Below are 17,631 nucleotides of genomic sequence, written 5' to 3' on the forward strand. Positions count from 1 at the left end.
GTGCAGCCACCGTAGAATCCCTCGCGTCATCGAGGCGGCGGGCTCGGGAGAGAGGGGCTGCCTCCGTGGTCACCGGGGCGATGCGGTCGGTCAGTTATGTGCAGCGGGTGGCGCTCGAGTTCAGCGGCAGCCTCTTCCCGCACGCTATCTGCCTGGGAGACGCCGACAACGATACGGTACCGAGAAGCGGAGAAACTAAGGGGGGGGGCTGTGCGCATGCGTGAGAGCCGCTGTCTCAGTGAGCGGGGTGTGGGCGGTGCCTTGGTCCGCGCGCCCCCGGCTGCCCCCTCCTCCCTTCCCTCCGCCTCGTGCTGACCCCGCGGCACCTCCCTGCGCGGCGCTTGTCCTGGCGCCCTGCCGGCGCTGTCCGTCTCCTCCTGGCGCCCGCCCCGGGCCAGCTGGGAGAGCTGACGCTCTCTGGGGACGACTGGGGCCGCACAAGTTCACACGGGTCACATTTAGACCATTATTGTCCCTTCTGTAAGCGGGGGAGAAAGGGAGACCCGTCAGTTTGGGGCTCCAAGGTGGTAGTCTCGGAAGGGCAGGAAAAGAGAGAAGTCCTGGGGCACCTTACAGACCTCATAGTCTGTAAGGTGCCACAGGACTGCTTGTTTTTTGAAGATACAGACTAACTGGGTTGGTTCTCTGATCCTTATAAACAGATTTTTCGGAGCATAAGCTTTTGTGGGCAGACTCACTTCCTTTGGCAAAGTGAGTCTTTGTGCAAGAAAATTTATGCACCAAAAAATCTATTAGTCTGTAAGGTGCCACAGGACTTCTTGTTATTTTTGTGGATACAGACTAACACGGCTACCTGTCTGATACTTGTCAAAAAAATCCTGATCCTCCCAAGTTTGACCCAGGTCATGCCAAAGCAGTGCAAACCCTTGGTTCGGTCACAGGAATGCAGTTCAGACAGTCCTGTTCCTTCCATCTAATGTGGAGCAAACCCATACCCTTATAGTGGGGTAAATAGGTGCCACTTCAGAGGCTCCCTGAGTGAAGTTTGTGACCACCAGACTTGGTTATTACAACTCATGTTCAGGAACAAAGCCACTGACCCAGAAAACACTGCACTGGGTACAGAATGCCACGGCTTGTCCACTCAGCAGCAGAGGTAATTTTGAACATATAAGTTGTGTTTGTACTTAAACAAAAATGATCTCTCCTAATGAAACTTACGGAGGGCAGCAGGTTCATTTGGAAACTAACAGATATTTTGGAGCATAAGCTTTCATGGGCAAAGACCCGCTTCATCAGATGCATCTTTGCCCATGAAAGCTTATGCTCCAAAAGATGTTAGTCTAGAAGGTGCCATAGGACTTCTTGTTGTTTTTGAAGATACAGACTAACATGGCTACCTCTCGGATATTTGGCAACTAATCATCACTGCCCTCTCTGAGCAAATTGTGAACGTAATGCAATGTGCATCTGAAAGGGGCCTGGAGAGCTTGCAGAAAGTCTAAGGAATGACTAGGAGATATTTTTGAAATCCCTGCCACTTGATGTATTGGTCCAATCCAAAGAGAACAGTACTATTTATTTGTATGACAGATGAGATCAGAGCCCTTTTGTACTGGGTGTTGCACATGTGTAGCAAGACACAGTTCTTGTTGGAGCGAGTGCTCATTTCCATTCCAGTAGATGTGTGTGTGCCACGTGGACAATCATCAGAGAATTTTTCCTTTAATGGTACCCATCTGTTCTGCTCTAGTTCCCTGATGTGTTACCTTCAAGATGACTATAAGATATGCCTATAAGAGACTTCTGATCACCCCCTGCCCCCACTCACTCAGTTCCTTCTTACTGCCAGTGATGGTCATTGGAGCTTCCTACCTTGTTGCATTGCAGGTGCTTCAGTATCCATTGTTAGACTATATCTACATTGAGATAAATTTGAATTTATTAATATTGATTTTGTAACACTGTATTTTATAAATTGAATTTGAGTATCCTCACCTCCCCACGTGCTCCTCACAAAGTCTACTTACGGCTGCCATGCTCAGTTGGCAAACATCAACTCTTGCAGCAATGCATTGTGGGAACCATTGCACAATTCTCCCATCCCCATAGCATTCTGGGTATTTTTGCTGGTATTTGACATCATTTTCCCACATTCCATTTTCCTCATTCAACTCCCATGCTAAGCAAATGTCCATTTTTCCTGGTGGAAGGGAGGAAAACTAGTGCATCAACAAAGATCGCCAAATGCACAGAAATCTCTTTCTTCTATAACTGAATTGCTTTTTAAAACTGTAGCTGTAACTGAATTATGAAAGATTTTGTTAAAAACAGTAGATATATGTCTTCACAACTGGCCCAACACTGATTGTCTCTCCCCCACCCGCTCCTTAATTGCATGTGATTCCTGAAAATAATACAGGGACCATGAAAAGCATGAAGAAAGAGTAGATAGTAAAATTTTTGAAAAAGAACAGTTGCTGAGGAAGGGTTTTTGGGTTCCGCACAGTCTGTATTCTCAGCTGGCCCTCCACCCACTCTTCCCTGTGTCAAAGAATCCAAAGTTAGAAGAAAGAGGATAGTAAAAGCTAGGAAGAAAAGATTTTTGGCTTCCCTCTTCACTATACATACATTGCTGGGATGGGGCTCACCAAAATTCATTGTCATTGTCGCGCGTGTTGGTATTTGGTAGGTTGACTGGCCAGTTGACATGGTTCCCGAAGATCTTTGACAGTGGGGTGCAGGGTCCGTGGCTCGAGGGCCACTTGAACCGTTCCCCTGGGCAGCAGCCAGGCCCCGCAATTCATAGTCGCCGGGGGGAGACTCCCCCAGTGACAGCTAGCCCCCCCTCCGGTCTTGTTGTGGTGGGGAGTGTAGGGGTTTTGGGGGTGGCAGATGAGGTAGTCCACCTGGGTGTCTGCAAGCCCTCGCAATTCGTAGCCATGGAGGGTGACTCCCCCTGGTAACAGCTAGCCCCCGGCTCCTGGTTGTGATGGGTGTGGGGGAGGGTTTGGGTGGGGCGGGGCCAGTTGAGATATTCCCCCCAGGTGGGTGCAAACCCCCGCAACTCTTAGCTGCTGAGGGAGACTTCCCATGGTGGCAGCAATGCCCCAAAAATATTTTTGGTGGGGGGCCAGTTGAAACAGTCTCCCTGGATGGCTGCAAACTCCCACATGTCCTTCTTGCCCTTGGAGCCCGAACTACGTGCAAGCCAGGATGTGGTGCGGCCTGGCAGCATGGTCGGCGCTGAACAGCAGGCACATCCTTTTATTGGATCAGGGGCTACCCACGTGTTGTGGCTGAGTGTGGGAAAGACCCTGACTGTGTGGTGCATGTGGGGGAGGAGAGGCATGCATAAATGTAAGCCATTGAAAAGAAGTTTCTCAACCTCTCATACAAGCACGACCCCCACAAAAGCCTTGTTGCCTTGTGGCACAGCAGGGCAGCAGCTGGCACCAGGCAGCACAGAATGAGTGCTCAGCTAACAGAGGTAGAGACAGTACCATGTTGGGGCTATTAGTAATGGGTAGATGCGCTCAGAGCGCTAATAGCAAAGAAAGAAAGTCGTTTCTCAGCCTCTCATACAAATGTGAGCCCACAGCCAGGGGCTTCCTGGTCCTGATTTGAAATTTACACTCTTCCTGTCACCTAATTCCTGCGCACCTGGAGCACAGCAGGCAGAACAGAGCACAGAGGGGCATTGTGGGTTACATATGGGACACCTCTGGAGGCTGATAAATTCGATTATAAGATGTGGCGCTTCCACACTGGCCTCTATTCAAATTTTTAAATTCGTGCCCACCTATTCGGTTGGTCATGAGCAACACATCTCAAAGAATAGCAGTTACGAAAGGTCAGTAATTGTTTATTCCTGCCTCAAAGAGCTTACGCTCTAAATAAAGAGTAGGAGGCGAAACTGAGGCACGAAGCGCTGACGTGACGTGCACGAAGTCACACAGTACATCAGTTGTAGAATGCAGCTCTTCTGAGTCCCACTCCAGTACATTGGACTAATGTTTTAGGGAGCATTTCTGTCAGCCCAGAGGATATAATCTTGGATGGAACTGATTTAAGTGTGTCCAAGGAGGGGCAGGGAAATCACTCCAGTCTTCCCTGCTGGTTGAATTTGAATAAGAGAGCCCCTTCCAACACCTCACTATCTGGTGGAATAAAATGTCTTTTAGGTCTCTGCGGTGGCTGCTTTCCCCTCTTTTTGTCATCTGTGGTCTCCTCTTTCCTCTCTTATTCTGCTCTTTTTTCCCCTGGTGAGGCAGATGAAGGCAGATGTGAATTTCCCATTGTTAACATTTTTCCCTTCTCTCCAGCTGAACGAGTTAGTGGTGGGGGACACCAATGGGAAACTCTGTGTCTACAAGAATGACGATAGCAAGCCCTGGACTGTGCGCTCCTGCCAAGGAATGGTCAGTTGGGGCAGAGTTTGCTACTCTTCTGTATTCTTCGGAGCCTGTGCCCTTCGTTTATCGGGAATGCTGTTTGGGGTGGAAGGCATTTAGAGAGGAAGGCCCCAGGACCAGTGTTCCCTCTATTTTTTTCCATCCATGGGCTGAATAAATTTTGTTATGTGCACCAAAGCACATGTGGATGTGCACCACCAGTAGAAACACAAGATGCCCCCATGGGTGGCTCTGGGCACTCTGCTAATCAGTTGGGCGGCACCTGAATCTCTCCTGGGTAGCCACCCAAACACTCAGCTTACCGGAACCAGTGACCTGGACCAGTTGTGATACCCTGCACAATTGCACCAGTTATCCTGCTCTCACTCCCTGGGCAAGCAGTGCTGTCCGAAGTGCTGAACAGCCACAGGAGAGAGGGTTCTTGTTCTCTGCTCAGTCCTGGTCCTTCCTTCCATATGCTGAGGGTTTTGCACCCCCCACCCACTCCACCCACTCCACACACACACTCTTCTTGGGAAAGCCAGGTTCTTTCCTTGGGCCTGGCCTTTCCTTTGCATTGAGCCACTGGGATGCTGACTCTGAGGAGGATCCTGGGGGCTGGGAGCTCACTGGTGCAGGCTTAGCCCAAAACATTAATGATTTTTTCTTTGCTGCTCCCTGGTTTCTGAAGGCTTTCTTTTCTTGCAGCTCACCTGCATTGGTGTCGGGGATGTGTGTAATAGAGGAAAGGTAAGAGCATTTGACTTCCATAGGTACTCTCATGCTGGAGATTGGAGACCAGCTTTTGACATGTGAAGTGGTTTAGGGTTACAGTACATTTTAAGTGGGGAGGAGAATCCCTCATGGTCTTTCTTCATGCATCTCTTCCCTGGTCTGGGAGAGCTAGTGCTACTGGTTTAGACATTATTCTTCAACTAATGTCCTGTTTGAGCCACAGACAGGCCTGACCAGTAAGCAAACCAGAGCTTTACTAGGGAAGTGACCTGCCAATGACTAATGTGTCCAATTTTTACTGATATTTTTGATCCTGAGATGCTCCACCCAATTCTCATGGGGACTACTTGACTGTGCTGGGCCCTTTGGTGCAGCTATTGCCTGCCTGCCATTCACTCATGTGCACTTAAATGGTCTCTTGCAAAGACTGAGGTGTAGAGCAGTCCCAGCACCATTGGAGGTTCCAGTCCATGTAATGTGACAGCACTTGCTGGGCCATTATCTGAGAAGCTTAGATCCAGGACCTCTGGATCCAGTAATCCAAGATGAGGTTCCATGGCTTGCTTGCTAGAGAAGCCTCATTAGTCATTATACACTAGAGAGGGAGAGAGCCACACTATGTGAGTATGATGAATAGGAGGGGACTGTGAGAGCTGACGTCTTAGGTCTGGTCTACACTAAAAATTTAGCTTAACTCTGCTATGTTGCTTGAGGGTGTGAAAAATCCATACAGCTGAGCAACACCGTTAAGCTGACCTGACTCTTTGAGAGGAGGGTTGCCTTTACCAATGGGGGAAGCTCACCTGCCTGTGTGTGTAGAGTATGCTGAAGTGCTGCAGTGGCACTGTTGTCGTAGCATTACAAGTACCAACAAGCCATTAGTCTGGCAAAGGTGACCAAGGAGATTGGACACAGTGGCTCCGCAGTAGCCTCTTGGCAAAGCTTAGAACCTCTGCTGCACTGTTCTGTACTCTTCAGACATCTTTCTGCCAATGTAAACTGGTTCTGGTGCAGTAGCCACTGATCGCTCACCACTCTCAGCTGATCGCTGTAACAAATGGCCTAAGAGACGGAGCTTGCAGTGCAGTCACTGTTCATCTTGATGGCCCTCCATGGGGGACAGTTGCAAGCAATCTCACCAGCTCATCTAGTGTTTCGGTCTCCCTCTCCTCTCAGAATCTGGTTGTCGCCGTGAGTGCAGAGGGCTGGTTTCATCTCTTTGACCTGACTCCTCCGCCCTCAAAGCATCCGGATGCCTCTGGCCACCATGAACCCTCAGTGGCAGATGAGCAGAAGCTGCTGTTCAAGCAGCATATTCCCGCCAACACCAAAGTCATGTTGATCAATGACATTGGTAAGCATGTGTGATAGAAGGGCGCAGAACCGGAGCTCAAGCAAGTGCATGGGGCTTAGCAGGGGAGCAGGAACCAACCCATGGTAGTCCTTGAAGAGAGAAGAAAAGATCTTGGGACTTTGGGGATGCAGCAGTACACAAGCCCTTGCAGAACTAGGAAGTCTGAGATTTTTCTAAATTGCCCTTCACTGTGGTATCTGAGCACAAAGGATCTTTGGGATAGTGGTACAACTGACACTTGTGTGGCTTGGTGCAAATGGAACACATTCTCTCCCAATGTCCTCTGCAGATGGAGATGGGAAGTTTGAGCTGGTGGTGGGTTACACAGACCGGGTGGTACGAGCCTTCCGCTGGGAGGAGCTATCTGAGAGCTCCGACCACATCTCCGGCCAGCTGGTGCTGCTGAAGAAGTGGCTGCTAGAGGGGCAGGTAGGAAGCAGAGAGCTCTTCTAGAGGGAGGTATATTGAGTATGGACTTCAGAAGCTAGGTCTCCCAAAGGGCAGAGCACTCTGAAAGAAGGGAAGCAAAGCCTCTGTCTTCTGAACAGATGGGTGCCTCAGTGGTGAATTCCCCCGGTGGTTCTGCTGTGTGTTCAGGGCAGCTGACTAGTGCAGATAATTGTCTCTCTGTTCAGTTGTTGCGGTTTTCTGTGAATCTAGGGTTGCCAACCCTCCCTGATTATCCTGGAGTTTCTAGGAATTAAAAAGGAATATTTTAATTGAAAACTGTGTCATGTGATACAACCGCTGGGAATATGGCCAACCAAAACTGACAACCCTGTGTGAATTCCTTCCCCGCCAGAGTGCTTCCATTGTCTTTTTTTGGGAAGAAGGATTGTATCCCCTAACATGGGGCAGGACATGTCACCTCTCTTGCTCGACTTGGTTCAGTGCCTGATGACTTCTGGCAGAATCATGTTTGTCCTGACAGCTGGCTGTCTTGAGGGTGGGGTGGGAGGTGGTCACTGGATGTTGCCAACGTGTTGGTAGGGGATACACACACAATTCCTTTGGGACATGTATAGTCCCTCCCTGTAATTCTCTTTACTGTTGCTGGGTTGGTGCAGGTGGACAGCCTGTCTATGAACCCAGGTCCAGATGGTGCCCCAGAGTTGATGGTGTCCCAGCCAGGCTGTGGCTATGCTATCCTGCTCTGCACCTGGAAGCTGGACCAGCAGCCCCAAGCAGAAGGAGGAGACACCTCTGCAGCCAACAGGTGGGCATTTGAGCCCAATGGGACAAACACAGAGGTGCAGTTTTACAGACCTGCCACAAGGAGGCACTGTTACACAACATGTCTGCCCCCTTGACTTTTCACTCTCCTTTGTTGCCTGAGTTCTACTTCTGCCTCTTCCCCTCTTCTGGAAGCATGTACATGATGTAGGTCCACCTGCCTTCCATCCCCAAACCTTGGTGCTTTACTCTGCCATGGCCAAACATTCTGGCTATGAAGCTTCATCCACATAATGCTCACCACACCGTGTGTAGGCGTGCAGAGCAAGGAGATGCCATGAAGGTGTGGAGGAAGCAGTGTGTGAGATTCACAAGGATTTGGAGGAGCCAGGAGCTGATCTGAGAGAAGTGGATGAGAGCCAAATGAATGCCAAGCTGAGGGTAGTGAAGCTTACTGGGGGTCTGATCAATGAGCTGGGGAGCCAGTAGGAGGCCCAGTTCAGACCTCTGAATCTGAATCCCCATGGTGGTTTATATTATTGTCCGTACTTCCCAATGTGTCAGAAGGAGGGTTCTATAACTCAGGTTCAAGGAGGCGGAGACAGAAAAGCCCCACTTGTTCATCCAGAATCTCTCCCTGGGACCAGGGCAGGCTTGTTCCCTCCAGAACCTGTTCTTGTGTCCCACCTAGTTGATTTCCTGAGCGAATAAAAGGCAGCCTTATAATATAATAATTTCCCTATTGTTCCAGACCTCTGACACTGGTACAACTTAGACACTCCTAGTTGCTCTCTGTGGCACATAATAATTTAGTTGCCTGAGGGCTTAATGCTTTGGCCTCACTTCAATGTTGGGTTTAGTGTGCAGGTGCCGGATGGTGGTGGTGGCCAATGATAGACAGGACGTCAAATTATATAAATTGGTTGTCCTGTCTGGCCTTTAACCTATCTGACTGTCTAGGAGGTTGTGACTCCCAGGGTATCTCCTTTTCTTGTTTGGAAATGTATTTCCTGGGCCTTTCTGCTGTCTTTCAGCACCTTCTCAGTTGCCTGATTTGTTTACAACCAATACAGCTGTGAGTGGTTCAGAAGGGTTGTTAAGTAACTCCTTTCCTCCCCCTGATGCTTGTATGCACTTAGATTTGCCACACAGTCTCTGCCCAGGTATTTTTCAGCAAATATAGTTCAGCAGTTGAAAACCCTGTGCTTTCTTAGTGACTGAAATATCCCTTAGGTGGACTGATCGCATCTGCCCTTCTTCTTTCTTGGTACAGCAGGCAGCTCCCAAAAGGTCAGCATGTGTAAAAATCCCTGCCTAAGGATTTTGGGGCGGAGGCTAGGAAGTCACTCTGGGATTCTGTCTGGGTGGAATCTCTAGCCCATTTCCCTTTGTCTCTCTGTCTCTTCTCCCTAGGGAGGCCCCAGTTCGGGATGTTATCCTTCACCAGACATCTGGCAGGATTCATAACAAGAATGTTTCCACTCACCTAATTGGCAGCATTGGTCGAGGTAAGAGGTGGAGACGGAGCCTGCAGCAGTGCACCTGGCTGAGACTCTGGGCTCCCAGCTATTGATTGTATCAGATTCTGTTAGAGGACGAGGACGTCACCTAAATAAATCCAAGGAAAAATCAGATTCCCAGCGGGTGGCCACAAGAATGGATCCATGCTAGGCAGCGCCCAAATTACAGACTGGCCCTGGGATGTTTGGACAGCTGAACAGTTTGCATTGGACTCTTCTGTAGCCCCCACACCCTGTGCCATGCATCTCCTTCCACTGGAGCTGCTCCTGTTTTCCATCCTGTGTGGCTTCCTCCTGTGCTAGCATCGTCCTTGATCTCTGCTTCTGTGCAGCTGTGGCTCACGCACCCTGCTGCACAGCCAGTGTCACTCTCATGCCCTCCTGTCAGCAGCTTCTGTCCTGTCCCTTGAGTCAGTTCACTGCCACTCTAACTGGGAAGGGGTAACACAGTGGCTTGAGCATTGGCCTCCTAAACCCAGGATTGTGAGCTCAATCCTTGAAGAGACCATTTAGGGCTCTGGGCAAATAGACTTAAAAACAAAAACAAGGTTGGTGCTTGGTCCTGCGCAGAGGGCAGGAGACTGGACTCAGTGACCTCCCGAGGACCTTCCAGTTCTTTGAGATGTGATGTGCCACTAGGCCAATGCTGCATAGTTCCCAGCTCCACCCGGTGCTGCTGCAGCATACCTCTCCTCCAGGCAGCCCCAGTCGTACACCTCTCCTCAGCTTGAACCCACTTTTCCTTTACCCAGCACAACCCCAGTCCTGTCCAGAGCCATGTCCGGGCCCCAGTCTTTGCACAGTTCCATCTCCTCTTTTGGACTTTGTAGCTACCATGTCCACCCCCTGACCAGCTCTGGGTCCTCTTACACCTCTCACACATAGCCACCTGCTCTCCTGGCTACGGGCACCTTCCTGCGCAGCACTGGGTCTCTCTCCTGGACTCCAGCCTAGCAGAGCTGCCCTAGATTCCCTCCTAGATGCCATCCTTCATGGAGGCCGTGACTGAGGAGGCACAGGCCTCTTTCCCTACTTCTGGTCAGGGCCAGTTGCACTTGCCCTGCATTGCGAGGGTTTCTGGGGAGAGGGCTATTCCCAGCCATGTTGTCTGAGGAAGGCTTGGGGCGCTTTTTAGAGCTAGAACAGTGATGTGGGCCTGGAGCCTTAGCAACAAAGCCTCCAAGATCTCAGCACGCAGGGCTCCCGTGTGGCCTGTCATGTTCTCTGCATCTCAAAAGTTGCCCCAAGTGCCAGCAGCGCCAGGCCATGAAATCAGTTGTTTCACCTCATGTGAAGCCTCAGGTCTTTTCTGATTGACGGAGCCTTCTGGTGAAGAGACAAGGATCTCTGATGTCAGAGCAATGCCAGCTGCAAAGGGCTAAGAGCAGGGGTGGGCAAGATCTGGCCCACGGACCGTCTCAGGCACAGAGCAGCCAGCTGCTGCTTTAAGTGGCTTCCTGCTCTGTGTAGCAATCCCCTCCAGGTGCTGGAGGCTGAGTGCTGTTCCCACCCCCTTGAAAAATATCTCAGCTCCCATTGGCTGGTTTGTGGTTTCCAGAGCTGAGATTTTTCCTGGGGGCAGGGGCAAAGCCCCTCCCCCTCCGATTGTCATCTGGAGCAGAGAGCAGCTTTGAGCTGTCTAAGGCTACAGCAGGTAGAGAGCCTGTCTCAGAGGGTTGCTGGCCTGGAGCCACACTGGTATGTCTCCTGTAGTTCCCTGCTTGTCCTCAGCAGCTGCACCAGGCTTCATTCAAGGGCAAGAACAGACAGGGATCCAGGTGTAGTGCAAGGCCTCTCCTGCTTCTCAGTGCAGCTGCTGCCCGTATTTGGGCATTGCTAGAGAATCAAGGGAGTGTCAGACAGGCAATTAAACCACTGGCACTCCTGGTTTGCAGCTGCAGCTCACATTACTGGGGAATCCTAGGGTCAGTAAGCAAAACCAGCCAGTCCCACCTAGGCGTAAACTAGCTGTTTAAAATTCATGGGCTGGTAATGGCCAGTGGTGCCCCACACAGGGAGGAAAGTGATGGGGGTTGGCAGAAAATAGGATAGTACCAAGTTGGTGAAGTATGGTAAATAAACATGAAGCAGAGCTTCAAGGCTGAACAGATATGTCTCCTAATGGGGTGGATAGCTTCAGTCATTCCTGAAATACCAATGCAGTTCCCTATCCCACTCCCCATCCAAAGACTGCCATGACAGCATTGTAGCTCAATGCTCAATAGCTCTGCTTTATGCAGTAGTAACAGAGAGATAGCCGTGCTAGTCTATATACTATCAAAAATGTGTGTAGTTGATGGATACACAGTGTCAATGAGCGCAGAGTGAAACTCACTGTTGTTAGCTAGATGCTGGCCCTTAAACTCAGGGGGCAGGCTCCAGCCCAGGTTGTTAAGGTGCAGTTCAGGGACAGAGGAGAGACTCAAGCTGGGCTCTTCAGGCCCAGACCACCCCCAGCCTTTGAGCAGCAGCACCAGCTGATGGGGGTGGAGCCTCTAGCTGCAGTATGATAAAAGGTTCTTCCTGGAACTGCTGCTGTTATAGAGACCATCAGTGGGAGAGAGACCAGGAGGGATGAGCTATTACCCCTTAAGGAGGAAGATGCCAGATCAGGCTAGGCGTCTGCCCTCGGATAGAGGGAGGAGACCGTGTGACCAGTGAGTGGGGGTGAGCAGGGCTCTGTTTAAAAAACAGATTAAGCTACTGGCCAAGCCCATGGAGAAGAAGCAGAAAGCTTGAAACTGCAACAAGATCCCCAGCTTGAGAGGGCAGATTTCTTGAGCCCCTTCTGTTTCCCTTCTCCCTCTGTTTTCACCAGTCCTCTCCTGCCAGAGATTCAGAGGAGATTGTACCACAGTGACCCAGCCCTCCCCCAAGGAGAGCAGGGGAAACAGACACCTCTGGCTGCTCTCACCCTGCATGACCACAGCCCTAGAGCTTCATTTAGATTGGCCATGGGGAAAGTAGTGAGTAGATGGATAGTGAGAGATTAGGGAGGTACAGCTAAATCTCACTGCTCAGATCTGGGCCAGACTGCACCATGAGTTGCATGTGGTTCTGTTCTGTGTCCGCAGGCTGCACTAAGGCGGGTTCCGGCTCAGGCCTCTTTGCCCTCTGCACACTAGATGGTAAGTCCCTCTGGTGCCCTTGGGAAGGGAAGAGGAAGGAAGTAGTTGAGACCTGTTACCAATCTGGAGCAAGGGCCTGGGGATAGTTCTCAGACTGCACCAAAGGCTCATTGCTGCTGGGTTTGGAACAGGGTGGACTCTGGCTTTTGAAGTATCCTTAGAGCAGTGAAGCTCAGACAGAGGCTGGAGAGCTACCAGTGCCTCATGTGTCTCCCATGGGATTTAATTAACCACTCAGGATGCTTTTACAATGTTATTGACCAATTCCTTTATCAACTTGTGCTATGTTATTAACTTATTTGCTGTGAGACTGTAAACTAAATATTTCCCTGTCATAGTCTTTAAATATGAATACAGTAGTTTTATAGAAGCTGAAACAGTACATTGACTCTGCTGTGGCTGATTTGGGTAGTGATTGCTAATTTGGCTGCTGAATTGCTGACCTCTGTCACTGCCTTAGAGATATGCTGGAGGACTTGGCAATAGAAGTTGTTGCACTGGCATTGTTCCTTGTCCTCATCGCAGATACGTGCTTCCATCTGAGGGGAGAGTCCAGAGGTTCCCTATCCCTCCCTTTTGCTCTTTGTTTCCTAGATTGGCAAACAGCCTGAAGTCCCTATGCAGACTCTCCCTAAATCCTGGCCTACTTCAGCAGTCATGGGAGACATGCTGATTATGCTATGGGCCTGAGTTATAATCTCTGCTTTGCTACTGACTTGTGTGGTCTTTGGCAACTCCTTTAACCCCACTCAGACTCACTTCTCCACCCCATAAAATGGGGCCAATGATACTTACCAACTCCGCAGAGTCTTGTGGTGATAATTTCATGTTTATCCTATACGTCATCTCCCAGGCCAACCTCCCCTGCCAGTCACAATCTCCTAGCAATGTGCCTGTGCAGGCTACAGCAATTGGCTGACAGGGGATGGAAATGTTAGGGAAGTGTCAGGTGGGTTTTAGCTTCTCTTAATGCAATTTGGCAGCAGGGAACATAAAGGAGAGACAGCTCCATGTGATCAGCTGCCTCTCTGCAGACCCCAGCTTGAGCTCTCCAGATGAGCAGCAGCCCCTAAATCACAACTGGGGAACCCCTGGCTAAGGAGTGTCTGATTTGAAATGTTAGGGCTCATTGCGTCTCTGTATCTTATTCTGAGAAAGCATTTCCATCCATTTCCCTGCTGCCTCAGACTTCAATCCAATTAGCAGAGCTGCAGCCTTTTTCCTTCCGTATCTCCAGCTACTGCTGATGAGCTAATGGGTCCTCGTCGCTCCTGGAGATGAGAGACAGCGCTGCATGTGTCGTCAGCCATAGGCTGCACTACAGGGCTGCCTCTCCCTAGGAGCTTGTAGATGGAAGTCTCTGGATGGGGCCCAGCGTGCTGCTGGGGACACCACAGTCCCCACTAGTATTCTCACAGGGTCAGGCTCTGCTGCATGTCATAGGGTTAGGGGATGTTGACACCTCGCTTTGGTTTGCTCAGAAATCTGCTTGGCTATGAAGAGAGTAAGCCTGGAATTTTTGAGGTGGCCTGGGCTTGTTCAGATGCCTTCCCCCAACACAGTCAGAGCACGTTTCACTCAAATACTGAAAAACACCCCTCGCAGCATAGCTGTAGGGCGGAAGCTACCTCCACCCCACACAGCCAATATATTCCTTTGTGCTTAGGAGTTACTGAAGTGTCTCTTTCTCCTCTTCAGGAACGTTGAAGCTCATGGAGGGGGCAGATAAGCTGCTATGGTCTGTGCAGGTTGATCACCAGCTCTTTGCTCTGGAAAAACTGGATGTTACTGTGAGTGTAAACATGAATAGAGCAATGACTTGGACAGGGTGAGGGTGACTGAGTGTGGAGATACTGAGATATTTCCTGGCCATCTCTCCCGTGGAAGAAAGAGCCAGGTACCCTGGGATCATCCCATTCTCACACCAAAAGCCCAAGCAAATGGAGTCTGTACTACAAACTCTATCTGCATAGTCATCTCTAATAGTCACTCAGCTCAGGAGCTGGGCTGATGCCCTTGGCTCTGATTCAGTGAGCCCAAAATTACATTGTATAGTCTTTCATCTTCTGTACTGCTGGTCTTCTTCTCTGAGTTGAATAATTTTGCTCCGTTGTTAGGAGGAATAAGGAATGGGATGGAGAATACTATTCTAATCCCAGCATGTCCATCGGTTGTGCAGTCTGAGTACAATATTGAGTTCAGTGTTTTTCATCCCTTCTTCAGAAGGAGGGTGCAGAGAATGGTGATGAGAGCAATCAAGGGTCTGGGAAAAGTCTCATGAGGTTGGATTTAAAAGATTGGGATTGTTACTTTAGCAGATACGGGAGGACATGCCACAAGTATATAAAATAATGAATGGCCTAGAGAAGGTAGATCTCCTGTCTCTGCCTCATAACACAAAACACAGAGCCATTCAACTCAATTAAAATGTGGGAAATGCCGAACTGACAAAAGGCAACACTTTTCACACCATGAGTAATGGGACTGTGGAATTGGCTGGCACTGTGAAGTTGCTCAAGCCAAGAACTGAATAGAATTCCAAAAGCAGTTGGGCAGTTTTGTGGCTTTCAAGAGCATCCAAACTTATCATAATTAGTAACACCCCATGATTAGCAGGAATGTTAAACCTTTAGACACCAGAATGAGAGCTATTAGGGGCAGATTACTTCCAGGTTTCTTGCATCTTCCTTTGCAGCACCAGATCTGGTGCTGGCTATGGTCAGACAAGACATGGGGCTAGATAGACCTTGGGTCTGACCCAGTAGGGTAATTCTTATGGGCCTCTTCTCTGAAACCCTCAATAGCCTGACTCTCTTGTCTTCTAAAGCAGGAGAGTTCAGACTGAGCTGTTTGTAGGAGCAGAAGGTAGCCAGGAGTGACTGGGGTAGAGAGGAGGAAGCAATCACTACTAGGAAGTGAGGATGCTTTCCGAGAAGGATTGAAGTGGGGAGAATGAGGGATTTAGAGCACATGGGATGAGAGAAGAAGTGACTAGCTCCATCTTTAGTTTGCATTGTAGACTGAACCTACAGAAGCCACTGGTACAGGGGGAGCACAGGTGCCTCTCCCTTGAGAACAGATTATCTGTATCCCCAATCAGGAGGCTATGCTGCATCGAATCCAGGTTACATTAGAGGCTAGGAATGGGTGCTGCTTGCTGTGGACTGCTGGATTCCTGTCTCTCTCTCTGGGTGGCTGATGCCTGTGCAAAGCTCTTCCTTCTTCCCTGTCTGTACAACCCCGGCAGGGCAATGGGCATGAAGAGGTGATTGCCTGTGCCTGGGATGGCCAGACGTACATCATCGACCACAATCGGACTGTGGCCAGGTTCCAAGTGGACGAGAACGTCAGCGCCTTCTGTGCAGGTGAGTGGCCTGCCTGGCTGTGGCCACTGCATCTGAGAGACAGAGGCCTGGTTATGCAGAGAGCTACTGACTGCACTCTGCGAAATATATTACTGCTGCCCTGGGAGATGCGGAAGGCCCTTGATTCTGTATCCCACCCTGGGTGGAAGGCCCAGCTAATCTCTTCTTCATAGTGCTGCGGGGAAGGGACCACATCAGAGGGAGGGATGCTAGGAGACCCAGTCCTGATGAAGCACACGTTTCCTGCTGCCCTCTGCCGCATTTCCCTCTTCCTGACCCCGCTAGTTCTGTGCCCTCTGCTGTCAGCAGGTGAGACCCTGTCCCATTGCCATGTTTTCACTGGTTTCCTCTGCTGTGCTCAGAGAACATCTGGCCACAGCTAGATTGCTCAGGCACTTGCTGTACAGACAGACTGCTCCTGCCACCATGTGACTCAGGCTTTGCCAGGGAAGCTCTGCACAACAGAGGCCATGTCTGTCAGTGCAGTGTCTCTCACCAGCGTACTGGCTGGTAGCCAGAGACTTTCAGATTGGTGGCACAGAGGGGAGAGTGAGGTTACTGCATTGTTTGTCTTACACCAGCCTGTGTCTTCTGTTCTCCAGTGGCCACCCCGTTTTCTGTCTTTCCATTTTATTTCTTCATTTCATCTGCCTTTCATTAGCTGTTGTTGGCTTCCCCAGGCCTCTATGCATGCAAAGGAGGTCAAAACAGCCCCTGCCTGGTTTATGTCAGTTTCAACCAGAAGATCTATGTCTACTGGGATGTGCAGCTGGAGAGAATGGAATCCACCAACCTGCTGAAGATACTAGAGAGCAATCCAGAATTCAAGGACCTTCTGCAGCAGCTGGGCGTGGGTGAGTGATATGTAATGAGAAGGGGATGGGTAAAGATGGGGCAATGGGAGGAACCGTATGTGGTGGTGACAGCTGGGGTTCCTAGGTACCTTACTGGGGTTACAGTGCTTCTCACTGGTGATAATTCTTCTCTTTCTCTGTCCCACTCTTACAGAGGGAGATGATGTCTCGGCTATCACAGATCTGATTCACAAGACCCTGTATTTCCCAGAAAAGCAGCCACAGAACAACCTCTCCCAACATGGGGGCCCCGCTGGAGCAGATTCCTCCAGCCACCCCACCATTGCCTAAGACTCCATATAATCAGAGCTGCGTGTGTGAAAGTGCCTCTTCTCACAGTAGTGACTCTTCTTTAGATGTCAGGGAGAGGCAGGTATTCCTGTTGCACCAACCTCAGTTTGCACCTGGGACCAATGAGATCCATTGCTCTTTGTCAGCTAGACTTCCAGCAAGCTAGCAGCACCAGGCAAGGCACTGTTAAGAACCGAGCCTTCAGAGCAGGATTGAGGTAAGGTGAGCTCTAGGGTGCTGGTGTGTCATTGAGGGACAGCAAGTTCGTTGCGCCTTATGTGGAGGCAGTGAGTGTCCAGGGCTATCTGTTCTGAAGAATAAAACTCTCAGCAGCCGTGTTTTCTGCCAGCCAAACAATTGTGCTTGTGTACATGAGGGCTAGAAGTGGGGAGGAGAGAGCAGCAAACTTCAGCCCTGTTCTTGGCACGTTACTTGTGCAGTGCCTGCGGAGGTGATCCTCTGAGCCCCTAGCATCTTAAGCAGGGTCAGCTGATGGCAGAGAGGGCTTTTTAGTTGTCCCCAGACAGGAAACACTAGGCAGAGCAGCAGCATTACCCCGGCTTCAGTTCAGACTCTGCCCTTGATCTCGCAGCCTCTTCTCACAGCAGCAGCCTTTCATTCTGACATGTGATCTCATGCACAGAGCTGACTTGTTTCTCAGGCTACTAATAAGGGGGAGGTGTGTGGCGGGAAAAGCTAAGCTGCTCCAGCAAGAGCAGTGGCAAAAGCAACCCAAACTGCTCTTAATAGGAATATAGTCAGGAGAAAATTGAGCCCCCCCTTCTAGTAGCTCATATAAATGCTGACAGCTAAGCTTATCCCTGGGTTGACTATTACTTCTGCAGAGCATTCAAGA

General features: G+C 50.1%; 1 protein-coding gene across 1 annotated transcript; it reads left to right on the forward strand.

The window, feature by feature from the left end:
• The first annotated feature begins 44 nt into the window (after positions 1–44).
• ITFG2 (integrin alpha FG-GAP repeat containing 2) lies at positions 45–16,784 on the forward strand. Its single transcript, XM_075002667.1, has 12 exons — positions 45–176; positions 4,287–4,382; positions 5,064–5,105; positions 6,267–6,444; positions 6,734–6,873; positions 7,512–7,660; positions 9,031–9,125; positions 12,212–12,265; positions 13,964–14,055; positions 15,513–15,630; positions 16,311–16,484; positions 16,639–16,784. The coding sequence occupies exons 1-12, from the start codon at positions 81–83 to the stop codon at positions 16,773–16,775; spliced, it is 1,371 nt and encodes a 456-aa protein (XP_074858768.1). The 5' UTR covers positions 45–80; the 3' UTR covers positions 16,776–16,784.
• The last annotated feature ends 847 nt before the right edge of the window (positions 16,785–17,631 follow it).

This window comes from Carettochelys insculpta, chromosome 1, assembly GCF_033958435.1.
Source record: "Carettochelys insculpta isolate YL-2023 chromosome 1, ASM3395843v1, whole genome shotgun sequence".
In the NCBI taxonomy this organism is placed as follows: Eukaryota; Metazoa; Chordata; order Testudines; family Carettochelyidae; genus Carettochelys; species Carettochelys insculpta.

Excerpts from the sequence above, each read along its gene's own strand:
- ITFG2 (XM_075002667.1), top strand. The coding sequence starts at position 81 with ATGCGGTCGGTCAGTTATGTGCAGCGGGTGGCGCTCGAGTTCAGCGGC. Across the intron at positions 177-4,286 it reads GAGACGCCGACAACGATACG|CTGAACGAGTTAGTGGTGGG; the intron begins GTACCGAGAAGC and ends CCTTCTCTCCAG. Across the intron at positions 14,056-15,512 it reads TGGAAAAACTGGATGTTACT|GGCAATGGGCATGAAGAGGT; the intron begins GTGAGTGTAAAC and ends CAACCCCGGCAG.